This window comes from Sphaeramia orbicularis, chromosome 3 (genome assembly GCF_902148855.1).
Source record: "Sphaeramia orbicularis chromosome 3, fSphaOr1.1, whole genome shotgun sequence".
In the NCBI taxonomy this organism is placed as follows: Eukaryota; Metazoa; Chordata; class Actinopteri; order Kurtiformes; family Apogonidae; genus Sphaeramia; species Sphaeramia orbicularis.
The window spans coordinates 24924987-24952698 of record NC_043959.1 but is presented as its reverse complement, the minus strand read 5'-3'; the positions used below and the strand labels follow the sequence as shown (position 1 = coordinate 24952698).

Genomic DNA, 27712 nt, shown 5'->3' with positions numbered 1-27712 from the left:
AGGTCAAACACCAGAGATGTCTCACTTTTTAACAACGTAATGACTCAAAGCCTGCATCTGTCTGCTGCATCAAGGACATTAGAGGCAGAGTCTGACTGAGGGGAAAGGCCTTGCACCATTAACATTTTCCTCATTCCACTTTGGAGTGGAGGATACTGATGCTTTAACACATTCCCTCACAAAAGATACTACATTCCAGTGGTCATTTATACAAAGGTTTTCAGGTATTTTTCAATTATTGGAAAAAAAAGTTAAAAGGCAAAAATGCTCATTTGACAGAGAAATACCCACAAACCTATTTTCAAATCACAGTTGTACAGTTACAGACCGAAGTAAGTCCTCCAGAACCATCAGACCGACCAGAACTAGGTATGTACAGTCATGGAAAAAATTATTAGACCACCCTTTTTTTCTTCAGTTTCTTCATTCATTTTAATGCCTGGTACAACTAAAGTAGGGTGACCAGGTGTCTCGCTTTGTGCGGGACTGCACAGCGTTATGACCATTTTTTCCACGTCCTGCAAATTGAGACGATGTCCTGCATTTGATTGGCTCTGTCTCTCCAAAGTGCAGGACAGTCGCCTTTCTCTAAACATGACTTTCATTTTATTGAAGTTTTGCACATACGTCACATGATCACGTGGTTTGCTGTTTACGACGCCATATTGGTAGGCAAGCTTTCCTTGGATCGTACAACGTGTTAAAGGATGGACCTGCTAAACTCCTGTGTGCCGTTTATTACTTAGCTTTCACTAATTAAAAGTTCGGCATAAAGACCGCTTGGTTCCATTGGAGGCAGCGGTGGTTCTGTTCTGCCGACCGCTGTTTATAGTTATTACCGCGGTTAGCGTAGCTTCTCAGTATAGTTAGCCTGCGTGTCTGTTGCGCTTAGCGGTGTGGAAAAAAAGAATTGTCATCATGTGGTACGGTGATGAAGACCCCTTTAAACCTACCAGGAGGGCTTCCCCTGGCCTATCACCCTATAGAGACAGAGTGATTGTGGATCTACCTGCTCCCTTCGCTGGCGATGGCAGCCAGTTTCCTCAGCTAGGTGAACCAGCTGGAAGTGGCAGTCGGAGCTACGGTGGGCGACACCGATAAGTTCAGCTGGAGCTGGTGACAATACTGCCCACCCGTCTGTGCCAGTCTGCTTTTCTACTATGGGACAGCCTTCCCCATGCGGTCAAGTCAAATTATGCGGCCGTGAAACAGAAGATAGGATCGGCTTTTGGACAGAGACAGTTAATGGACCGTTTTAGAGCTAACATATCGGCTCGTTCACCAGTTCCGGGGCAGAGCCTGGAGGTGTACGGCTGATGTGAGCCGGCTGGGAGCTGGTACTGGTGTTTTTGCCTCCGAGTTGTGCGCGCATCACTGTTGTTAATAAACACTGAAACTCATCTGCGGTGCCTTTATCACCACTCGCAAATAACAAAACACACAAACACAAGTCCAAAGAAAAACACGATATAAAGCGACAGTTCTGACTTTCTGGATCCCGATAGCGTGCCTACCAATATGGCAGTGTAAACAACAATCACATGACCAGTGACGTCAGCTGCAAGTCCTCAATAGCGGAGACAGCGCTATCACCATTGGCTGTGTCCGCTGTCAGTCAACCGACATACACGTGGGGTAGGGATGTAACGATTACTGGTATAATGATAAACTGCAGTAAAATTTCCGACAGTTAGTATTACCGTTGAAATTCTAATTATTATGATAACCGTGTTCGATTACCGCACTTTGAAAATCACCGTGATGCTCTTCGTTTCCTGGTCAAGCAACGGCACTCAAGGCGTGAGTATGCAGTTTGTAATGTTTGGCCTCTGAAAACATGGTGGAAGGCACCTGCATGGTCAGAGCTCCAGAGTTTGGGGATAATGGGTTCCCGCAAGGACCCGGTCCGTCCAATTACGTGCGCACGGACCCGGGTCTTCATCCAGCAGAGAGACCTGTCCAACTCCTTTTTTTCCCACTCAAAAAAACACTCAGGAATCGATAGGAGACTTGATAAGGAATTGGATTGGTAAACAGAATCCACAATAACATTAATACTGATAAAATCCTATTAATTTCCACCCCGGTGCAGATATCTCTTATGGCCATGAGGTGCTATCTTTAATGCACATGTATGTTTGATGTTGACATGTTAATATTTTAATGTTTCTGCCACAGAAAGTACATTGTGTGTGTTATTTATTTGGGGGTTTTTTTGTTTTGTTTTTCTCAAAATACAACTTGGTTACATTATTTCAGTGTGTGAATATGTAGTTTTTGAACATTTTGAACACATTACAACAATACCGCGATAATAATGACAACCGTGATAATTTGGTCACAATAACCATGATATGAAATTTTCATATCGTTGCATCCCTAACGTGGGGTCAGGAGTCCATCAACCTGTCATCGGTGCCCTCCTGACCTCCGCTCACTGACACACAAAAAAACAAAGGCAAAAGCCTCGGACACCGGCATGCAAATATTGGCGGAAATTATGGAAATTCCGCGCAAAAAAAGAAGATGCAATGATGATTCACAGAGGGTATTCTGCGAACTATGTCCAACTTATTTCTCAATCGCGCATGGAGGCGAGTACGACTTAAAGCCACACGCTGTCTGTATGTGATGTTTGGTTAGATTTGACAGATATTCCGTTTTATCTACTTTTAAGTTTGGTGTTTGAACTGAGAGACTTGAGGTGACAAAATATGCTTTTGTTAAGTATGTGGACATTTGTTTTTTGACAAAATTCCACGGGATATTTACTTTATCTTATTCTATTTTTATTACTGTGTTAGAATGCTAAATGTTTGACTGTTCTGTGTTTGGATGCACAAAGGTTTTTGGTCCAAGTAATTTTAGGTTGGCTGGAAGTGGATACAGCTGTTATAATGTTGTCAGTTTAGCCTTTTTGTTTTATTGCACATAGATTAGTTTACCTTTGAGGGTTGAGAACATATTCTCAAAAAAAAAAGAAAAAAAAAAAAGCTGATTTTCTAAAAGTATTTAATTACATTATTTGAAACTTGAGGTTTCTTTTTTGAGTTTTTTCAAGTAGATTTTTTGTTTTGTCTTTACAAGCAAAAAAAGTTGTTGAAACCTGTGGGAAAAAAGCAAAAAATAAATGCCCAGTGCAAAAATATGCATACTGTGTGCAACCAAATCAAATTGTTGTTATTCATATTTATAAGTTCGACAATACGATGGACATTGTTTAAAACTCTAGACTTTGTTTCAGCATTATGGTTACGTGTCCCACATTGTTCCACACAAACACACTCCTTGTCCCACATGTGGCTCGTAAACACCTGGTCACCCTAAACTAAAGGTACATTTGTTTGGATAAAAAATAACGATAATAACAAAAACAGCTCATAAGGGTTTAGTTTAAAGCTATACCGTATGATGTGGCATTTTTACACTTTTCTTTTGTCATCTTAAAATGCTCCTAATAAGTGTGTGTCAAACTAAAATGTAAAAGAAATCCACCAGGTATTGAAACTCAAAAATGTTTAATTCTTATATATTTCTAATAACAGTCTGACCAATCATTTTAGTCGGTCCGAATGAAATAATTGGCTGAACCTGGCTGAGCCTCCTGTCAATCATCCATTACGGCCGTCCAGCATCTGATCCATTATCGCCGTCTCACATCCGATATGTGTCCCTCTGAATCTGACGCTTCACTGGCACTGCTTCTCCTGTCACTGACCACAGTCTACTGTCTATGATGTGTTTGGATAGAACTGACATGCACATGTGGAAGGAAAAAACGGATTTATGAACAGAAACGACAACTGAGGGGCACAAACGGGAGTCTGACGAATGAAGGATGGGGATAAAAGTCCGGAAGTCAGCTGTACTGGACTGAACAGGTCTGCATAAAGCTCAGCTTTTATGACGGTGGGACTCATACAGGTACATGTACATGGTGTCACACACTGTAAGATGATGTAGGATGATGATTGTATGGACTATGAAACTTCAAATGTCCACGGAAAATTCGAAGAGGCCGCGCGTTCACAGTGCGCGCGCCCATCCCCTGGGCACTGCAGTGAAGGCCCTGACCCAGTACTGCACAGACCAGGTCTACTGATGGAACAGGAGCCGCGGGCCCGCGGCAGGTGGATGATGCATCTGATTACTGAGGGAGGGGTCCGTGGACACGCCAAAACGGACCGGACCTCCACCTCTGCTTCCTCCTCCGTTTCCATCGCGCATCAGGAGAGAGGAGGAGAGAGGAGGAGGAGCCTCAGAGCTCAGGCAGCGGGAAGGGGGCGGGGCTTTGGAGGGAGGCGGGTTGTTCATGTTCAAACTTTTACTAAGTGCTGTGAGAAATGCCACATCGGTAGGTATAGCTTTAAGAGCTGATATCTAGCCATTTTCCGTGGTTTTCTAGAGTGGATGATATCTTGCAGGTGTGGAGCCAGAACTCAGCTGCAGATTGGAGCATCCAGCCGGAGGCGGACCATAAGAATGACAGAACTGGGCTGGTCCATTGTCGCATTTCCTCCCCGTGTGTTTTCGCCTTCGTTTTGTTCATGAATGCAGCAGTACAGGTGGGATGCTGTTTTCTTTGTGTTTGTTTTTCTCCTGTTTTGTGTAAGATGGAAGGTCAGACTCTGCATTTTGGTTTCTTTTCTTTTGCAGGTCAGCCTTGGTTCCTTACTTAGTGGTGTTATGTTGGTTATATTGGCCTTGGCCCACCCCAACGACAAAGCTGCAGTGAGGTTTAATTGATGTATCACCTTTATTTGTATTATATTGTAAATAAATCACATGCTTAAGTGCACAACCCACATCCTGGGGGTTTCTCTGTGGCTTGGGAGTAAGGGAAGGTGTCTGCTTATTCACGTTTTGCCCTAGGGACCCCTTGCCAGGGCATAACCCTGATGAAGGGCCAATGCCCGAAACTCTACTGTGGTGAATCAAGGTTATAATAGTTTTGGATTTTTCATTATAGTTCAGTTTTATTTAATTTTGACTTTTTTTGTCTAATGCAGTTAGTTTTAATTAGTTTTTAGAGCAGGTTTGCTAGTTTTTATTAGTTTTCGTTTTCCTGTCAATGGTTCGTTTTAGCTTAGTTTAATTTTTTTCATATCTTTGCCGTTGTATTCACATAAATCCCAAACAGGACTCTGAAGCTTTCTCCCAATTTTAGTCTCCATATTGCAGGTAGAGTGGGGATGAGAAGACAACTCTAAACAAGTGACGAGAAGTGACGGACCTTGAAGTACCATATGGTGCCATCAGCTAAAATTGCTCGAGCGAAATAAATCAATTTCATATTAATCTGACATTGACAAAGACGAAAACGAAGGGAATTTTATCCATAATTTTTATATGTTTTAGTTAGTTTTGTAAGCACACAATAGTTTCAGTTAGTTATCGTTTTTTTTTGTTTTAATTATAGTTTTTATTTATTTCAGTTAACAAAAATGTTTTTTTCAATTCTAGTTTTCGTCATTTCGTTAGTTTTCGTTAATGATAATAACCTTGTGGTGAATAAATATTATTTGGGAGCTCACAGGTTGTGCGGACCTTATCTAATTCTTTCATCCACTGTTTTCTTTTTTTTTTTTTTTTTTGAGGGGGGGCGGGGGGCTGCACACCTTTTAGCAAACTGGATGTGCGTGTCATCACCTGTCTTCACATACTAGTAATAACGTAATAATATATAAATAATGTCAACTCCAAACTTTCTCCTATGTTTTAGAGTGAAAAGAGTAAAATTACATCATGAAAATGTTTACATCTACAAACTGTAAAGTCAAACTGGTTTTAATTCACTGTGGGAAAGCACATGGAGGAAGGAGAAAAAGGAAAAAAAAAAAGTGTGTGAAATTCAGAGGCCACATCACAGATCAGCGCAATCAGGATCACACTGGGCTCATCTGCGCGCTGTGTCCTCATGCACACTGGTCTGAAAGGCCGCAGGTGTGTCAAATGAGACAGCGCTGCAACAGATAAAAGGGCGGAGCGGACGCTGCTGCGGCTCCTATGTGAACTACAGACTGCTGTGCAACAGACGTTTGGAAAGTGCGGAGGGGCAGCTGGTGAGACTATTTTATGTAATGCTTAATTTATGTGCTGCATTAGAACTGTGGTCGTTCGATCATAACAATAGTCTCACGTTAATGTGCTGTCTGCCTGAGGTTGTGTGTGAACGCAGCGGAGCGCAAAATGGTGATTGAAGGGTTAAACTTAAAGCTGCCTGTTTATAACTGCAGCGGTGGGTGGTTTTTGTTAAACAGTTGGGTTATTTGTGTTTTATATTAACTAGAATTATGTATCTTAAAAGTAAATCGCCTGGGCACAAGATTCCAGTTGTTTAATTATGTCAGTTAATTATTAGGCCTGTAACGGTACACGTACCGAACCGTTTCGGTACACACCTGTTCGGTTCGGTACACAGCTGTACCGAAACGGCACAGTATGTTGAGAAAAAGAAAAATGAATGAAAGATGTCGTTCGATGCGGAACTTTAAATCCACTTAAGTTTCACATGGACTTATGGAAGGATGCACACATTTACCCAAAATATGAAATAGCAGCTGATATAAGGTTAAAAAAAAACAACAAATATGATGTGAACCTGGAAGGAAGAGACTGAAGACCATCCTACGGTGGCCCAGAGGTGCAACAGGCCAAAAAATTATCCACTAGACGAAAAAAATTATCTACTACAAGAAAAAAATAGAGAACAGCCTAAAAAAAATTATCCACTAGATGAAAAAAATTATCTACTACAAGAAAAAAAAGAGAACAGCCCAAAAAAATTATCCAGTATAAGAAAAAAAAGAGAACAGCCTAAAAAAATTATCCACTAGATGAAAAAAATTATCTACTACAAGAAAAAAAAAACGAGAACAGCCTAAAAAAATTATCCACTAGATGAAAAAAAATCATCTACTTCAAGAAAAAAAAAGAGAACAGCCTAAAAAATTATCCACTATAAGAAAAAAAAGAGAACAGCCTAAAAAAAATTATCCACTACATGAAAAAAATTATCTACTACAAGAAAAAAAAAAGAGAACAGCCTAAAAAAATTATCCACTAGATGAAAAAAATTATCTACTACAAGAAAAAAAAGAGAACAGCCCAAAAAAAAATTATCCACTGTAAGAAAAAAAAAGAGAACAGCCTAAAATAAATTATCCACTAGATGAAAAAAAAAATCCCCTATAAGAAAAAAAAGAGACCAGCCAAAAAATTATCCACTAAAAGAAAAAAAAAAGAGAACAGGCAAAAAAAAATTATCTACTAGCCCAAAAAATTATTCACTATAAGAAAAAAAAAAAGAACAGGTGAAAAAATTTATCTAGTATGAGAAAAAAAAGAGAGCCGCCCAAAAAAATATCCACTATAAGAAAAACAAAAACATCATCCACCTTTTCAATTACGGGGGCGCTGTTTACCCGAAAGGTGTCTTGCTTTAAAATTAAGACCACCACAAAAAATAAAAGGATAGGCTGAAAAATTTTAAGGCTTTCGGCTAATGTGGCTAATGCTAAGGAAGTACCCCACCGGAAGTGGAGGTCGTGCGCTAAAAAATAAAGTTATTTTAAAATATAGATATTTCCATGAATATAGTTTGCAAAGCAGTTAAATGATTAAATACGGTTCCAGTGTCTGCTCAAGGTTAGGCATGGGCGTTAAATGGTTAAGGTTAGGGTTAGGGTATGGTTGGGGTTAGTTTTCAGTGGTAAATGGCCCTTGTGTGCACTGTGTGAAGGTTCGTTGCTAAGCTAATGCTAACGCGAAAAGTTGACGGCAACTTTGTGTTATTTTATTTTGAGAGGAGGAGAAGAGGAGCTTCCTGTGGAGCTCCACTACCATGGCATCGCCCATTTGTTTGCAGGTAGACCTCTCCTCCTCAACTCAAACGGAGTGTCTTCACTAACACTAGATCAAGAAGGACATTTTGTGGAGATAAAGATGTGTGCCGTGGTACCGCAGTGCCTCGGCACCTGGCAACTAGCTGAGCTGTGGTACCGAGCCATGGTACGCGGTGCCGTGCTGGGGTACCTGGCACCGAGCCGTGGTACCGAGGTACGTCGCTGCACCAGCCGAAGTGCCACGGTACTTCGCGGCACCAGCTGAGGTGCCACGGCACCAGGTGTTGGTGCCGCAATATGCACTCGCTGTCTCTCAACAAATGGGCGATTCCATGATAGTGGAGCTCCACAGGAAGCTCCTCTTCTCCTCCTCTCAAAATAAAATAATTTTAGAACTTCTTGTAGCGAATATTCATCAAAAATGATATTGAATGTCAGGCAGTTGAACAATTCAACACCGTAATCACACAATTGTTTACTCGCACTGGTAGTTCACAAAGTTGCCGTCAACTTTTCGCGTTAGCATTAGCTTAGCAACGAACCTTCACACAGTGCACACAAGGGCCATTTACCACTGAAAACTAACCCCAACCATACCCTAACCCTAACCTTAACCATTTAACGCCCATGCCTAACCTTGAGCAGACACTGGAACCGTATTTAATCATTTAACTGCTTTGCAAACTATATTAATTGAAATATCTATATTTTAAAATAACTTTATTTTTTAGCGCACAACCTCCACTTCCGGTGGGGTACTTCCTTAGCATTAGCCACATTAGCCGAAAGCCTTAAAATTTTTCAGCCTATCCTTTTTTTTTTTGTGGTGGCCTTAATTTTAAAGCAAGGCACCTTTCGGGTAAACAGCGCCCCCGTAATTGAAAAGGTGGATGATGTTTTTTTTTTCTTATAGTGGATATTTTTTTGGGCTGCTCTCTTTTTTTTTTTCTCATAGTAGATAATTTTTTTCACCTGTTCTTTTTTTTTTTCCATATAGTGAATAATTTTTTGGGCTAGTAGATAATTTTTTTTTTTGCCTGTTCTCTTTTTTTTCTTTTAGTGGATAATTTTTTCTCTCTCTCTTTTTTTTTTTCTTGTAGTAAATAATTTTTTTCATCTCGTGGATAAATTTTTTAGGCTGTTCTCTTTTTTTTCTTGTAGTAGATAATTTTTTTCACCTAGTGGATAATTTTTTTAGGCTGTTCTCTTTTTTTTTCTTGTAGTAGATAATTTTTTTCATCTAGTGGATAATTTTTTTAGGCTGTTCTCTTTTTTTTTCTTGTAGTAGATAATTTTTTTCGTCTAGTGGATAATTTTTTGGCCTGTTGCACCTCTGGGCCACCGTACCATCCACCATCAGTACAGTCCAGTTTGGATCAGTTCAGGTTCAGGTGAAAGACAACAACGAGGAAAGAGACGTTAATAAGACATACGTTGTTTGGCCCCTATGGGCTATGGTAGTTCTAAAACACTGACACTAGCTCTGTCTGTCTGTCTGTCTGTCTGTCTGTCTATCACGCACACTGTATAATAGAGGAATATATAGAACGTTGAAAGTATGTAAAGTTTCACTTTCATTTCACGACAGCGTCCGTTACGTTAGTTATGGACCACACCCCCAGGTATATAACTACACGCTCCCCCTACCCCCCGGCTTCGACAAAAAAAAAAAAAAAAACTGTGCACACAGGCACACAACAAAGTTTGTTCTCTGCCTTAAAATAAATAATATGGTTCATTGTGTTGTCAGTGTTTCTCTTCAGTTTGTGTAAACAGAATACCAGTTTACCCTCTTGTTAATGTTGCACTTCATGTGGAATTTTTTTGTTATTTTTCTGCAGAATGTGAACCGAAAGAACTGTGATTAGATTTTTCTTGTTTGTTCGAAACTACCTTTCAGGGAAAAGTGCAATACTAATGTTTAAAATACATTTAGTAATATTAAATATTATTTTCTATTTGATTTGTAGCAGCAGAATTATATTATTCCTGTTTTTCTATATTCTATTGTCTCCAAAAATTAGGGGAAAAATGTTAAAAAATTCATCAATGCATTAATAGACATTTTGAGGGGTTTTCTTTCTTCCTGTACCGAACCGAAAAAAAAAAAAAAAACGAACCGTGGCTTTGAAAACCGAAAACGTACCGAACCGAAAATTTTGTGTACCGTTACAGGCCTTTTAATTATAGTCATAGTAGTGAGTTTGTTGGGTTTAAATATTGTTGAGTGCAATTAACCCTTTCATGCATGAATTATGAGAACCGTAATCAAGATTTTTTTTCCTGAGTATTTTTATTCATCTTTAGGCATGGAAAAAAAACAGTTTTATTTATTTTTTTTTATGAACCTATATTTCATAGTTACAAAAATTTCCACTCAGCTGGACACCATGCATTTTATTTTAGAAGCAAAGAAACATGTATTTACTGATATACAGTGGGAAAACGATGAAATAAAAACACTTTTAATGCTGCTAATCTGACGTTTTCTCACATTTTAACATACCTGCATAGAGATAATATGCAAAAAAAACCCTTTTTGTTTAAAAAAAAACAGAAAACAAAACGTTAATTACAGTCTAATAACAATTGCCTTTTTTTTTTTTTTACACTCAAACATGTTACTGCAGATCAGATTTATCTAGAACAGCAAAGTTACTGTAATGGTATGAATTTCAGTGTATGGGATGATGCAGGATGATGCATAACCATCCACTGTGTTGGCTGATATGGAACTAAAACAGCAAAATCCATGAATATACAAGAGAACACTTTTGAACACCTGTCCACTGTAGTGACCACTGTGCATGAAAGGGTTAATTGGATTTTCTGCTTCTACTTATTCTATTTATTTAGACGTGTTAAATATATATTTCCTGTTAATCAATTTAAATTAAACAATTTTTGTACTGTATTTTATCTACATGTAAATATCTATTTTTCTATACAATGGTGATTTTGTATTTATAGCATTTTGCACTTGTTGGTCAATTAATTGTTTGTTTCTGTGTTGTTTATTGTTTAAAGGTTTTCCACCTAAATACGAAAGTCTGTGACTGCATTCAGTGTATGTGCACCAAACAACCTGTGCCTCTGAGCTTTAATAAAAGAAAAAAAAAAAAAATAGAAGAAAAGTTGTCCTGGGAATCTTTATCTTTTGAGTGAAGTCCAGTTGTCCAAACCTCCAGCAGACGTTTGTGCCTTTATTCAAGTTGGGGCAAACAGTGGGCCTCCCTAATCCAAATGACAAATGGCATGGAATAACGAATGACCTAACCCTAACCCCTAACCCTAGTGGTTATTCGTTATTCCATGGCCTTTGTCATTCGGATTAGAACACCCCAAACAGCAAAATCAAACGAAACCAGAACAACTTGATACAAACTATCCTTTAAAACAATGTGAATAACATAAACTGAAATTTCTTAAGAAAACTAAGTGCAATTTTAACAGTATTATTCAATAGGAACTCCCAGTGGGCTTTAAATTTGTACCTTCTGTTTTAACAAAGATAAGACGATAAGATTAGCCACGGTCAATATGGACTCAGTAGTGATGAATAAATGGAGCTGTTTGGAAGGGAAGAGTTAGCATACAACAAAAAAGGAGAAAAAAAAGATATGTTTTATAATATTCTTAAGCTAAACTCCTCATTTTCTTGTTTGATCTGAGCTCTTACAGCACTGATCATAGTCTTACTGAACACAAAAAGTACCTGAGAAACATCTGCACCACTTACTCTTTGACCACCAGGGTTTGCTAAAACATCCTCATCCTCCTCCCATCTCCTAAAATCATAAATAGTTGTTGTTACGTCCATTGTGTCCATGGATCTTCATATATTTTGTGGACCCTCACCTTGCGAGTGGACATATATCCAGGCTGACAGCATTTGTCTGATGTTGCTGATGAACGTCTGGCATTGGTACCGACCCGAGAACGGACCCTGGAGCGTGTTGACCTCCAGGACACGACCCCCCACCAGCATTCTGTACTGTAGACCCTGACCTGGCCCGGATCTGGGACCTGATCTCTGGACTGGACCTGCAACCTCCTTCAGGGTCTGGTTATTGTAAAACCAGCGCACTGGCATTTTATGGTCGGGAACAACCGGACAACCTGGACAGAAAAGAAGAAATTAGCTGCAGATTTGAGACATCAGATGGTTTTTGGAATCTACGGATATTATCTTTATTAGACACATTAAATTTTTTTTTATTTTTTTTTTATTTCAAACATGCAAAGAAAATAAAACTAAACAAAGCAAGTTAAGACATAAACAAAATAACATTCCAATGGACAGAATCTATCTTCAAGCACATACAAGTCTGAATTTGCATGGTCGAAAAGGAGTAGGAAGAAGTATAAACTTATTTAATCCTACCCCTCAGTCCTTTTACACCTTTTTAATTAACTTTATACACCAATTAACCTATACTATTGCCCCAATTTTAGTATTGTACCACAACAATCCATAAGTACAGCAACTGAATTATCCACAACATTATATTTGTGTCAGTGTGGTCATACAAACAGACTCAACAAATCGAACGTTTTCTTCAATAATTACAGCAGATTTAACAGTACACTATCATACACAAACAAAACAAACAGGCCTCATTGTCATTATTAAATACTGTACCTCTCAAGAATCAATTCTTTATATCTTTTTTTAAACTGAATTATATTCGATATTTGTTTTATCTCCACACACAATTTGTTCCACAGTTTTACTCCACAGATGGAGATACAGAAACTTTTTAATGTAGTGCATACTTTATGAATCTTTAAATTTAATCTTCCCCCTAAGTCATAGCCTCCCTCTCTTTCACAAAACATTTCTTGAATATTGCCCGGTAGTAAATTGTTTTTAGCTTTATATACTATATAAATAGTTTTGAATTCCACAAGGTCAATGAATTTTAAGATTTTAGATTGTAAAAATAGTGGATTTGTGTGTTCCCGAAAACCAACATTGTGAACAATTCTTATTGCTCTTTTTTGCAGTATAAAAATCCTATGTAATGAACTTGTATATGTGTTTCCCCATACCTCCAAACAGTAACTTAAATATGGTAAGATCAATGAATTGTACAGAATCTGAAGTGATTTCTGATCTAATATCCCCTATGCTCTGGCCAGGACTGAGATGCTTCTGGACAGTTTGTTTTGTAGGTATTTTACGTGAGGTTTCCAGCAAATTTTATCATCAATTATCACTCCAAGAAACTTGTTCCTTGTAACATGCAAGTGTTTGGTATCATTTCAGTCTCTTACATGAAATGATGATCATTTTATTTATTATCATATTAATTATCTTATTTTTTCTCTTTAACTTTGGAAATCAACATTTATTTAAGCTCTACTGATTATTTTATATTGTTTTTTTTGTTTGTTTTTTTTGTTTTTTAAACCTTCTAAGACCCAGCTATGGGTTTTCTGTCCATGTTTGTGGACAAGAGTTTCATAGCTTTAAACAAATAAACAAAAACAAAACAAAAAAAATCCAACACAAAGGACATTCCATAAAAAATTATAAAATGTATCTGAAAAAACTATTGCATCATCATCTTTCCAATATAGGCAATTATTTAATTAACAGGAACTAAGGATCAATTAATAAACTGGGACAAAATGTAAACAACTAGCTAAATAACTAAATACATGCATATGTAAAATGCAAGGATTTGCAATTAATATAAATATGAAAGGCCAAATTAACCAAATACAGAGAGATTTTTATATTTATGTCAAAACGTTTTTACATGATCAATTGCTAATTAATTGTAAATTTTCAAAAACAAACTGCAGAAAACAGGTGATTAGTGGTTTTACTGTGGCTGTTTTCAGTCTAAAAACAGAGCTAAGCTAACAGAGCTATAATGTAAACTATCAGCTGACGCAGCAGGTGAAGATTAAAAGACACTGTTATTTTGAGCGACTGTTAAAATAAGCATCTATGACTTTTAGTTTGAAGAAGAAAACTTGATGATACCACAATACAGATGTGGGGAAACAATGAGCTTTATACTTTATTCAGTGACTGGTACAGTCTGTGGAGACATAGGGTTGGTTCATTGGTGGTTTTGGTTCCAGACTGACCCCTGCTGGTGAGTTTACAACACAAAACCCCTTTAAACAAACACAAACTTTTTATTAAGAATAAAATAACAAATAAAGTCCTCATAGACGGTTATTCTATGTTTAGATTCCATGGACGTTTACTGCCACATCTGTTTCATTTCTGTAATGACTTTGAGCCAAATAAAAACTAAAGGGAAGACTCACTGGAGAATATAAATGTAAATGTTTGAGTTTTTACACATTGGCTTTGAGTAGAAGGGTTGTGTACCTCTGCTGCTGTCCATAATAGTCTTAGTTTTGTTTGTCCAGGTCTCGTATCTGTGTCTGATCTTCCTATCTACATCCCATACGGCTGTGACATGCCACCACCTGACTACATATACAGTTACCTATTCGCAGAATGTCCCCGGGTCTGACAAACACACTGGTTCCACGGCGCGAGGCCATCAGGACCCTCCTCCGGTTCAGCTCCTGTGACACTGGAACAGCCCTGGATCCACCAGACGGGTACGAGGCTGGACATGGACATGGACACACACACAGAACACACACATTATCTGCACAGTTGGACTTGTAGAATCTGAAGGAAAATACTGGTCACTCCCATGTCCTGTTATATACTATTTAACCCTTAAAGACCCAGAAATACTTTTATTTCTACTTCCATATGATTTTTTTCTCCAGTGGTGTGCATGGGGGGGGCGGCTCGTGGCCCAATTGTTGAAAAAGGTACATTTAAGTGCCCTCTTGGGAACCAAAATGCATTATAAAGTGCCCCCTTGGGAGCCAAACATGCTAAAGTGGCCCCTTTGGAGCCAAAACGCACTATAAAATGCCCCCTTGGGAGCCAAACATGCTAAAAAGTGCCATCTTGGGAGCTAAAACATGTGCTTCAGTGCCCTCGTGGGAGTCAAAATGCGTGCTAAAGTGTCCTCTTGGAAGCCAAAATGCATGCTAAAGTGTCCTCTTGGGAACCAAAATGCATTATAAAGTGCCCCCTTGGGAGCCAAACACGTTATAAAGTGTCCTCTTGGGAGCCAAAGTGGCCCCTTTGGAGCCAAAATACGCTATAAAATGCCCCCTTAGAAGCCAAACACACTAAAAAGTGCCCTCATGGGAGCCAAAACACGTGCTTCAGTGCCCTCATGGGAGCCAAAATGAGTGCTGAAGTGTCGACTTGGGAGCCAAAACACATGCTAAAGCAGGGCTCACCAACACGGTGCCCGCGGACACCAGGTTGCCCGCAGGGACCACGCGAGTCACCCGCAGGCCTGTTCTAAAAATAGAACTAGTTCAGGGTTCTCCAACACGTTGCTCGCAATCTACCGGTGGTTCGTCAAGGGTCACTAATATAAGAACACAAAGTTGATTCGTCATTTGGTAGAACAGGTCTAAATTTCCACCCAATCAAAATTACAAGTGTCCCCCTCCCGAGATGAAACGGTCAACTAGCTGTCAATCAAACTTTAGCGCTGGTTTGCTGCCTGTCATTGGAGAGGGGCGGGGCCCAGGATGAGCCAGATGCCAGGCAGGAAGTGGGTTTAGCCCCACAACGATGTGGGCTGAATATAGTCAGGGAGTTATTTTCACCAACGATGACGCACGGACTTCTGTTTGACAAATGTGAAAGACGTGTGTGTGTGTGTGTGTGTGTGTGTGTGTGTGATCTGTGGCGCGTTCTGGAAGTCAGTAAAAGATGCAACGTGGAGCGGAATGTCACCAAAGTTCACAGCAACTTTTGTGGAGATTCTCCAGTGGGAATCAGCCTCAGTGAAGAGAAGGTAAAAGAGCTGAAAACTAAAGTCCAAAAACAACAGTCCATGTTCACTAAACTGACCAAGGCCAGCGCTTCAACAGAGGCATCAGTAAAGTGGGTCACATCCTGGACCAGCGCAAACATATGTACACTATCTGCGCATGCGCTCAGACAGCTGCAGTCAGACCTGAACAGGTGCCTCTGCGTTTGACTCCAGTGTGAGGACTGTAGAAGTGACGGGGATGGTGGATTTATGTGCACAAAGTTCTGGTTTTAATTAATATGTTTTGACAGCATATGTGAATTTAGAAAAGGTCAAATCCTTCAGAAAAACAGCAGCACATGCTGGTGAAGTTTTATTGTGTGAGTGACAACGTTCCTTTTCACAATTTCAAAGTATTAAAAATGCACATACAGGTGTGTATTATTTGTTTTTAGTAATTCTATAAAAAATATGCAGGATTGTTCCATTTCATAATTTTTGACATAGTACTAAAGTATTTAGGAATACAGCAGCAAATGCTTGTATTTGTTTTTTTCTACTTTTGATTTTCTTAATTAAAGTAAAATAATAGTTTCATATTAACACTTTTTAAGTATTGTAAATGTTAAAACAAAGATATATAAATAAATAAAATAAATGAAGAGCACAATGTTACAAACGTATGATACAAAATATATGTATGTATGAAAAATAGCTATGTAAATAAATGTTGCTAAATTAGAGTAGCCCTCCGGCAACTTCATTAGGTAAAAGTAGCCCACAGAAGAGAAAAGCTTGGTGACCCCTGTGCTAAAGTGTCCTCTTTGGAGCCAAAACGCGTTATAAAATGCCCCCTTGGGAGCCAAACACGCTAAATAGTGCCATCTTGGGAGTCAAAACACGTGCGTCAGTGCCCTCATGAGAGCCAAAATGCGTGCGTCAGTGCCCTCTTGGGAGCCAAAATGCGTGCGTCAGTGCCCTCTTGGGAGCCAAAACGCATGCTAAAGTGCCCTCTTGGGAGCCAAAACGCATGCTAAAGTGCCCTCTTGGGAGCCAAAACACTATAAAGTACCCTCTTCAGTGGCGAGAATGCGCTGTATGTGCCCTTTTTTTTTTCTTTTCGCCCCTGCCCTTCAAAAAATCTGTGCACGCCACTGAATATTACCCTGTGTTTTGCATTTTTTTCAGTGAAATCATGTATTTTCTTCAATTTAATTTACTGATCATGTAGATGTTCATAAAAGTTCAGATTAAAGTTAAAAAAATAAAAATAATAAAATAAAATAAAAAAAAAACAAACAAAAAAAAAAAGCAGAAACTTCTACTTTCCTGTGTCTTAGGAGGATATAGAATGTCCCTATGGCTGCTAGCGGATGATTACATAAGTTTACTATATTTTTTACCCAGAAATCTATGCAATAATTTGATAGAAATTATATTATTCATATTATTTTCCAGCATCAGTTTCTACTATCCATTATTTTTGTTTATTCGCAGGTTTTAATGTATCACATGACATTTAGTTTGTATGAAAATATTGTATATCACACTCGGATAGTTCTATGTACTTTTAAGTGTAGGTGTTCTTCTCTCCTGCAGAATATGTGTGAACCGTCAGTGAACTCTGGTCCAAACTCCAGCAGAACAGGTGCTAGTGATGCATTGTGGGATGCTGTATATCACATATCTACCCTAAGCAGCTGCTGAGAAATATGGAGCTTCGTGTACCTCCGAGTATATTTGGCATACTTTTTTTTTTCACCTCCTACACACACTACTACTTCCTACTTTTAGTCCTTGTCACTTCAGAAATCTCACCAAGATAAGACCTATTTTACACTTAAGAGATGTAAAAATAATGATACTGTACATGGTTTTAGCTCCTCATTTCTCTGGTAATAAACCTCAGCTGCACCAGAATGAGACATAAACACACTACACTTACTTTAGCTTCCACATTTGTTCTGGGATTGATTTTTTTTAACCCATAAAGACCCAAATATACACTGATGACCAAAATAATCTACTGATCTAAACTGTTTAATACCTGTTATTCCACTAATCCTATCAATACATGTAAATAATCGGTGTAAAATACAGTTTATCATCTTTTCATGGTCATCAGATATGACCCATTTGGATGTTCAGAGGCTCCGTAGTTACCGTGGAAACACTGTCATCTTCTACAACATTGATTCACCAGTAAAACCCACAGTGGATGGACACACTTGTTTTTATGTTCAGTTAATGATAGATAGATGATAGAAACTCATAAATATCAATAATGTTCACAAAATAATGAAAATCTAATACTTGAAATGTAACAGTCATCTATATAATCAACAGATCGAAGACATTTTCAAATTTTTCAAATATAATTTTTAACGTCAAATTTGAGCTATGGCTATGGTGTAAAATCGGTTGTAACTTTTTTTTCTACAAGTGGTATTTTAAAAAGGATAACAGTTCCATAAAATAGAGATCTTTAGCTAAAAAATGAGCCCACTTGATAAATGACGTGTGCAAATTTACTTTTTCATGTTGATGTTCACTTTCGCTTGATCAAACCCATATACCAGATAAGAATAAACATGAATACTACATTTTTATATAGATGGAGTTATAGAAATGCATTTTTTTTTACTGTTTTTTGTATGTTTTAGTTTTTATTGTTGTCTGTTTTTTTAATGATAACATCAGCCTGCCCAGGGTCTACAGGTGGAAATTAGCACTAGTGCTACAACCTGCCACACTACACCTCTCCATTTTAAGGTTAATGTATATTGTGCATTGTTCCTGTCTAAATAAATAAATAAAATAAATAAATAAATATATATATATATATATATATATATATATATATATATATATATATATATTTATTTATTTATTTATTTATTTATTTATTTATTTATTTATTTATTTATTTATTTATTTTTCTGTAATTCAAGTTTTTATTGGAGTTTTCACTTGGTACATGACAATCATACAATGTTGCTAAATGTTAACAAACAGGGCTTCTATACATACATGAAAAGTATCAAAAAATGCTACAAAGCGTGGAAGTTCTTAATAAGAAAACAAATAAATAAAAAAATACAAATAAAATAAAATATACTGAACAAAAATATAAATGCACGACTTTTGTTTTTGCTCCCATTTTTCATGAGCTGAACTGAAAGATCTAAAACTTTTTCTGTGTACACACAAGGTTTATTTCTCTCAAAAATTGTTCACAAATCTGTCTAAATTTGTGTTAGTGAACACTTCTTCTTTGCTGAGATAATCCATCCACCTCACAGGTGTGGCATATCAAGATGCTGATTAGACAGCATGATTATTCCACAGGTGTGCCTTAGGCTGGCCACAATAAAAGGCCACTCTAAAATGTGCAGTTTTATCACACAGCACAATACCACAGATGTCACAAGTTTTGAGGGAATATGCAATTGGCATGCTGACTTCAGGAATCTCCACCAGAGCTTTTGCCTGTGAATTGAATGTTCATTTCTCTACCATAAGCCATCTCCAAAGCTGTTTCAGAGAATTCATGAAGAAGACTGTGCGAGGAAAATGGTGGTCACACCAAATACTGACTGGTTTTCTGACCCCCCTGGACCACCCAGTACAGTAAAACTGCACATTTTAGAGTGGCCTTTTATTGTGGCCAGCCGAAGTCACACCTGTGCAATAATCCTGCTGTCTAATCAGCATCTTGATCTGCCACACCTGTGAGGTGGATGGATTATCTCAGCAAAGGACAAAGGAGAAGTGCTCACTAACACAGATTTAGACAAATTTATGAACAATATTTGAGAGAAATAGGCCTTTTGTGTTCGTAGAAAAAGTTTTAGATCTTTGCGTTCAGCTCATGAAAAATGGGAGCAAAAACAAAAGTCGTGCATTTATATTTTTGTTCAGTGTAGATTAAAAAAATAAATGAGTAAATAAATGTAATATTTGACCTATGACAAAAAAAATAATGCATATCAACCAATGTGGCTGTTAATCACTGATATATCACTGTTGTTTTTTTTTTTTTATACTGTTTTTAACAGATTTTAATTTGTCTTTGTTTTTATGATGGTTATATTTTGTTGTTCTTAGCCCGCTTAACACCCTATGTTATCACTAGTTTTATTTACTTATTTAATCCCTTGTTTTATGTGTGATGTACGGCACTTTGGCCTGCTGTAAAGTTCTTAAAGTGCTTTATAAATAAAGTTGGTATGATATGGTATGGTATATATGACAGGCTGCAAAAATTAAAAATAAGTAATGACATTTTTATGTAGAATATTGATTTTTGTGTTTTTTGGATCAAAAATATGCTTTGTTACCTCCGCCAAAGAGGTTATGTTTTTGCCAGGGTTTGTTTGTTTGTTTGTTTGTTTGTTGGATAGTTAGCAAGATAACTCAAAAAGTTATGGACGGATTTTCATGAAATTTTCAGGAAATGTTGATACTGGCACAAGGAAGAAATTATAAAATTTTGGTGGTGATTGGGGGGGATCTGCCTTGGCGGAGGTCTGTGCTCTCTGAGTGCTTTTCTAGTTTACATTCCAAACATGTAATTTAAAGGGTTAAAAAAATATGAGTTATTCTGTATTTGGCATTTTTGTTATGGCTCAAGTTGATGAAATACAAGAAAATTTTTAAAAAGTTAAAAACAAACTGTATGAAAAATATTTGAACATTTCTATGACACTGTGCAGAGTATGCGCTGTTGGTGGTTAGAAGGACCTCTATGGGGGGGGGTGGGGGGTTGAAGGGTTACTGTGTGTTAACATGTTCCTACCGTAGACCTGCAGGACCGTAGAGGCCGTGGACTTCCCTACGGTGTTATTGGCTGTGCAGAAGTAGGTGCCTTGGCTGTGCAGAGAAACATTCTTGATCCACAGCGATCCCGACAGCAGCGGCACAGGTCCAGAACCTAAAGGTCCGTTCTTTCTGGACCAGGTCACCGTGGGCTGGGGGACACCTGAGACAAAGGCAGATGAAGAACAGCGTTTACAAACATCTTACACACAGTCTGAGTTTTACTGAGATGTCAGAATGTTAGAAAATCCAAAAACCTCCAACATCTGCCAACTTCAGAATTTTGAAACATCTTTAAACATTTACGAGGCTGATATGACATTAAATATTAATAACAACGCACTTCAGGGCTGGCTTTGTCCATTTGCAGCCCAGAATGCAACACTGTGCAGCCTGGCTACAGATGCCCTTTAAGCTCAGACACACACAGGCATCTCTTCAGACTGAGGTCAGATCACACAAAAATATGCAAAATGTACTTTTCAGTGACAAAGATCACCTCCGATAAACTGTCATTATTCAGTCTTTGTGCAGAAATGCATTTATTTTTACCCTTTTACCCCCAACAATCCATGTCATACATTCTGTTGTTGTATATAGTTCCAATTAAATAGTCTCAGTCTCACTAGAAATAGTCAATTTTCAGTTTTCATTGGAAGTACCTTCTGGTTTTCAACATATAATTAAACTTGGACACAACAAAAATACCTTGAACATCATTCCATCCTGGTCTGGCTTTGCACTGTTCTTTTATTTTTATCTTATTTAACCTTTATTGAACCAGACTAGACAGATTAACCCTTAGATCACAGGTGTCAAACATGCGGCCCGGGGCCCAAAACCGGCCCGCCAAAGTTTCCAATCCGGCCGTGGGATGAATTTACAAAGTGCAATTTAGGGCATGGAACTCAAAAATAATATCATAAATAGTAACCTATAAATAATGACAACACCATTTTTTTTCTCTTTGATCTGTATACATTCACCATCACACTACTCACATTATTATTATGTTTCTCTTGGTTTCAACTTCACTTCTTTTGTGAAATAGTCTCTAAATTGCAAATATCTAAAAAAAAAAAAAAAAATTCGAGAAGCTGACTGTTTTCTTGAAATTGTAATTGTGCTGTAACACATTTTTCGATCCATTCTTTAGGCAGACAATAGGGGTGTAAGAAAATATCGGTTCTGCAATATATTGCGATATTTCATTTCACGATACTGTGTCAATATTAAAAAGTACTGTATCAATATTAAAAAAGTACTGTATCAATATTTTTAGGTATTTATTCAAATGCAGATATTGTGGAGGTTCATTTTTCTTTTTTATTTCTATTTTGTTTATCATAATTTAACACTGTTTTATTAAATAATGGTTATTTGAAGCATCCTAAAAGCACTTTTTACCGTCTGAGAGAGGCAGATGTTAGTTCCTTTGTTGGGATTGCACAAAAATAATGTTATGATGTTAATTCTGAACTAATAGAATATGAACATTTGAGCAAGATCTTAAACTGTAATGTCTGTGAAACATAATTTAAGTTTGAACACAGGAAAATTTTGTGATATAACATTAGATCCTGTTGTGATCAAATAAAAATATGTTTAGTATTTGTGCATATTTCTGGTGTAATTCAATTCTTCAAGGAAATTTTTTTTTTTTTTTTTTTTAAAGAAACAAACAAAAAAATACATTTTTAACAGTATCATGATATATCGTGATATATCGTATCGTGATTCTTGTATTGCGATTTGTATCATATCGCCAGATTCTTGACAATGCACACCCCTAGCAGACAATGCATTTCATTCTGGCTGGAAATATTCCTCATTATTAAAGCGCTGAATTGAAGTTCCTTCGCCCCTACGTAGCTGGGATAGGCTCCAAGCGACCCCCGTGACCTTAGTGAGGATAAAGCAGGTTCAGATAATGAATGAATGAATGAATGAATTAGTAAAATCTACTAAAAGTTGGGTGAGTGATGGAAGCGACCCATTCTTCGTAACTGATCTAAAACTCCTGTATGAATCTGTATTGTCATAAATTTACCTACGAAGCAGTTTCATCCCAATTCCACTGATCTCACTGTTGTCCAACCCCAATCATATTTTATTTACCTTCACTCGTCTCCAAAATAATCGCTAATTACCAACCCCTGAGGTATTAGGAGTACTCCTCACGTAAATCACACACCTTGATCCGTCTTCGCACAGAAACTAATGGACTTGTGTATGAGCTGCTGCTGTGCATTTACTCTGCTCCTGCTGGTGCTGATGTGAGAAACAGATGAGCTCCTTAGATGTCGAGTTCAATGCAACATCTTCGACTGCAGACAGTGCCGCTATTAATTACATTTACCTTGAAGAAGTTTATGTAGGGTTTTTGAAGTGCAGGTCCTTCAATTTTTTATGATGATGCTTGAGAAGATTATTTTTTCTAAAGACCAAGGGGGGTTTTCTGAAGGTAAACGATGAGAAAAACATTTATTTGGAAACTTGCTTTGAGGTTATTTCCACTGATTTGGAAAGAAGAGGAAGTTAACTCTTTAAGGTCAATTTTAGGACTGTCTGCAGGATCGCTGTTATGTTTTTGTGCATTTATTTTCCTTTTGTTTTTGGTTTCAGATTAAGATAAATATAATCTATTAAGAAAATCCATGACGAAGGATGAATGACAGTCCGGCACTTAGTTCAGTGGTTCCCAAACTTTTTTGGCTCGTGACTATGATTATTCTGGACGGAGGCAGAAAAGCCAGGTGTAGATTACTGCACAAAGTGAGAATTTGATTTTCCTTGGTCAGGATATGTACAGTCAGTCCAGCTTGGATTTCCAAGGCTGACAATTAAAACTGAACAAACAAGAACTCAAACTATGAATTATGAAAGAGCTGCAGCATCTGAAACTGACCACAATGAACATTTGACAGATAAACAGAACCACAGTGCCTCAGTTTCAGCTTCAGAGTTTGTCATGTTTTATGGATTGGGATTATCTCTGTCAATTCACCATATATGTTTTATTAGCAGTGTTGGGAATAACGGCGTTAAAAATAATGGCGTTACTAAAACTGTTATTGTTTTCCAGTTACGGCTAATCTAATTCATGACTATTTCAAACGTTACAGTGCCATTATCGTTACCGGCAGTGAAATGTGGTACATTATTATGCACTGATATCTAACAGCTGTTATCCGACCTGGCTTGCTCAGCCGGGCACAAGAGATGTGATGTTCGCGGACCACTCGAGTCTTTTGAACGGCTCTTTTAAGTGAACAAACGATTCGTTGCGAGCCGTTCATTTACGAGCCGTTCTTGTATTCAAGTTGTCCACGCTGCCTTCACCTGAACAACTAATGACATGTCCGAGTTTGAGTTGTCCCAGCACACCCCATGCACTTGAACGCAGCTATGTGTGCAGATAAATTAGGGGAGGAGTTATCAGTGAGTCCGACTGACTCTACTGGAGACATTTACTGCTGTATCAGGGAGGAGCGACTGAAAAAAGCGCAGATATGGGATTAACATGGAGGAGCATCTTCTTCCTATAAATGCAGATCCCCTTATGTGGTGGACCCCAGCCGGGCCCTGGTGGACCCCAGCCTCACCACAGTTATGGTATTCAGTACCTGTCTGCTGTTCTACTCTATACCACGAGCCGTGAAACACGCTCAAAAATCAGTTTCCTTTTACATATTTGAAGGTTTTTCACAAAAGTAACGCAATAATTACTTTCCCTGGTAACTAATTACATTTATGAAGGAGTAATTCCGTTACTAATTCAATTACTTTTTGGCAAAAGTCATTAGTAACTATAAATAATTACTATATAAAATACTTTTTTCAAGTAATTTGCCCAACACTGTTTATTAGTAATTGTTTTTTTTTTTTTTATCAATTACAAGAAATTTCAGGCGACCCCATTTGAATTCCAGGCGACCCCATGTGGGGTCCCGACCCAAAGGTTGAAAAACACTGACTTAGTACAGGGTGACACAAAAAAACGGGAACTTTTTAACAATCCAATAAAACCAAGAGTGATGGAAGAAAAGTATTTTATTCATAGTAATTGAAACCCTAAAACATGCCATTTAAGAAACAATGATGGAATTTTCATTTTTTAAAAATTACTGGGTGACCCAAAAAACACGGGAATGTTTGAAGTGCGTATTGGCAGACATGAGCAAGTGGCAGCACTGCGAGACCTTGAGCAAGTAAACACACTCCCATTTTAGTAACCATTGGCGGCTGTGCGAGAATTGTTTGGTAACCATGTGATCTCAAGATTCGGTAAAGTTCCCTGGCCCCCTAGATCGCCAGATTTGTCCGTTTGTGATTTTTTCTTGTGGGGCTATCTCAAGAGTAAAGTGTACACGACTCAACCAAGAACTCTGGATGAGTTAAAACAGAGAATTCAGGATGAAATCCACAGTATCCCAGCTGAGATGTTGCAGCGGTCAATGAGGAATCTCAACAGCAGATTTCAAGAATGCATTCGTACAGGAGGACGCCATCTACAGGAAGTAATTTTTAAAAAAAATGAAAATTCCATCATTGTTTCTTAAATGGCATGTTTTAAGGTTTCAATTACTATGAATTAAATATTTTTCTTCCATCACTCTTGGTTTTATTGGATTGTTAAAAAGTTCCCGCTTTTTTGTGTCACCCTGTATATGGGTGCTTCTATGAAACTGGGTTCATTTTGGTACCAGCTTTTTAGACCCAATAATAAAAGAGAAATTTAGACATATTCCGCCCCCAGGATGTACCTAATGATGACCTCAGATAAATGCAAAAAAATAATACTCTTGCTCTGAGCCATCCCAAAATTTATGAATTTTTAATCAAATATTGGAGCCAAAAATAGGACCAAAATTGGGACATGAAAAGCTACCTAGATGTCAGTGCATTTGATCATGAAAACATGGCTGTAAATGGTCTTATATAGCACTATAAAACCATCTCTTTCTTTTAATATATTCAAAAAACGTCTTTAGCAAAAACTGTTGTTGCTTTATGCTTAGTGTTACCCCACATGGTCTAATGAACCAAAACAAAAACAGGAAACACAAACAAACAGAGCTACTTCAAAAATATGCTTGACCCAAAACCCTGAATGGCTGATATACAAATCATGTAAACTCTTTATTTATGTCGATAAAGCCCCATTATTTGAGAATACTGGAATATGCTGACTACAGAAGGTCTCAGGAAATGAAATGAAATGAAACATCGTTAGATAGATAGGTAAATATTTTCAAATATGTTTATAGTTATTTCGAACATCTTAATTTATTAATGATTATAATGTAAATTGTGTCTCTCATCACATGTCTAAGGGCCCCATATATGTATAAGTTGAGGACTGCTTCTGGGGTGTCCTATTACAAAATGAATCTTGTAAATGAATTGTCGAGTTTGACTGTTTGTAATAATTTTATAATAAATGGGTTGACTGATATAAATAAAGACACTGTGTTAAATTTGAGGATCCTAGTGGTTTTTCTAATCCAGACATGTGGGTTTTTCATGAAACTCAGTCTCATTCCAGGTTTTGTGCATAACCTATCATGTCCACTGGCATTACATGCACAACCTGCCTAGTTAAACAAATAAATCGTGAATGATTTTGCAACAGCGGTCATTTTTGTGAAACACTGCCTTGTATATTTACTTCGATTCCCAAAATATACCTGTGAGAGAATAAAAAGATATAAAAAAAAAATAGTAGTAATTTTTGTGTCCTTTTTACCATGTTACATGAGGATACTTGTATAAAAATAATCTAAAAATGGGATTTATCTGAAAAATAGTTTCTCTTTTATCTCGATAAAACATTTATTTTTAAAATAGACTCAATGTGATTCCAAACTTGCTTCATAACATTAGTCTACATCTGGTTTGAATTTTTGCCCTGTCTTGGTTTTAGGGACCAGTTTCATAGAAGCGCCCATATTTTATTAAAATAATTAATGTTGTAGCAAGAATAGGATACCAAATCATTTATTAATTGAGTGTTGATTTATTGATTAATTTAATTATAAATTTATAACTAAGCTTAAACTTAAATCAACCCAAAACGATAATTTGGAAATCTTGCAAAGATGGTAGTTCGTGGACTGCACAGTGAACCCAAGTGTGAAAATATACAGTACACAAGCACAACTGAAGCAATGGATTTATACACATATAAATAATTTATTAACTAAACTAAGACACACAGATAACATAGAGACAAGAGACAAATACGATAAAAGGAGCAGGAGATTATGGACAGGAGAATACGTAAATTAAGTTGGCAGATAGTTATATTCAAGATATTATAATGTTAGTGAGGTTACGTTGAGGTAAACCTACTTAAATTGGAATAACACCAACTCAGATAAATCAGGATCAAGTTTTCTTACAAGTTAGAGGCCTTCTGAAGGATGCAGGACGTGACTTTGGAGAAGGAGTTCGAAGCAGGACCAGGTTGTGAAGCGATGTGCTCACGCTGGAGGTCTGAAGTTCTGAAGCTCTGAAGTTCTGCTGGCTGGAAGAAGTACACAGCTGGCTCTGGCGGCTGGTTCTGGAAAGCTCGCCAGGAGAAGTGGAGAACAGCGAAGATGGAACAGCTCTTGGAGAGCTCAGAAGGTGGAACAGCTCTGTCGCTGAAGTTGAGAGCAGCGAGGGTGGAAAAAGCTCAGCTCTGATGAAAAGTTGGTTTCATTTACTTTTATAGTTCTGTCCAAAACCCAACCCGGCACGCCTCCCTCGTGCATACTGATGAGTCATCGATGCCTTGGGGCGTTGCCTTCTTTGTCTGTTTCGGCGGGAAACCAACGTCCTCGTGCATATTCAAGAGTCGTTTGCATATCTCAAAGTATCACGTTTCTCTTCCCTCTTAGGAAGACAGAGGGGGCGAGGACGTTGTGCAGACTTGTAAGAAAACTTTGCATCCTTAAATAAGATCCTTAAAAAAAGATCCCTTAAACTTTATACATCACCTGTAACCTCACTTCAGCATCAATTAAGATGACAGCATGATTACACTGTGCAACAAAAAGTTACTTGTCGTCTGCTACTCAAGGAATATGATGTCTTCTTAACTGATTTTTGGTCACTAAAAATGAAACTGCAATCAGAATCTGGCCATCACGTCAGGTTTTTAAGTTATATGCATTTTTATAAAGTAGCCCATATGCGGTATTTGACGATTTATTGTTACACTATAAAACAGACTTGAGTGCT

General features: G+C 37.6%; 1 protein-coding gene across 1 annotated transcript in view; it reads right to left on the bottom strand.

Annotated features, from left to right (window-relative positions):
- adamtsl3 (ADAMTS-like 3) overlaps window positions 1-27712 on the bottom strand; it is a 786695-nt gene that overhangs the window by 47208 nt on the left and 711775 nt on the right. The window contains exons 25-27 of the mRNA XM_030126022.1: window positions 20466-20648; window positions 14318-14443; window positions 11703-11963 (exon numbers count right to left, since the gene is read on the bottom strand). Coding sequence (XP_029981882.1) covers window positions 11703-11963; window positions 14318-14443; window positions 20466-20648 — 570 coding nt within the window. The remainder of the gene's footprint in view (window positions 1-11702; window positions 11964-14317; window positions 14444-20465; window positions 20649-27712) is intronic.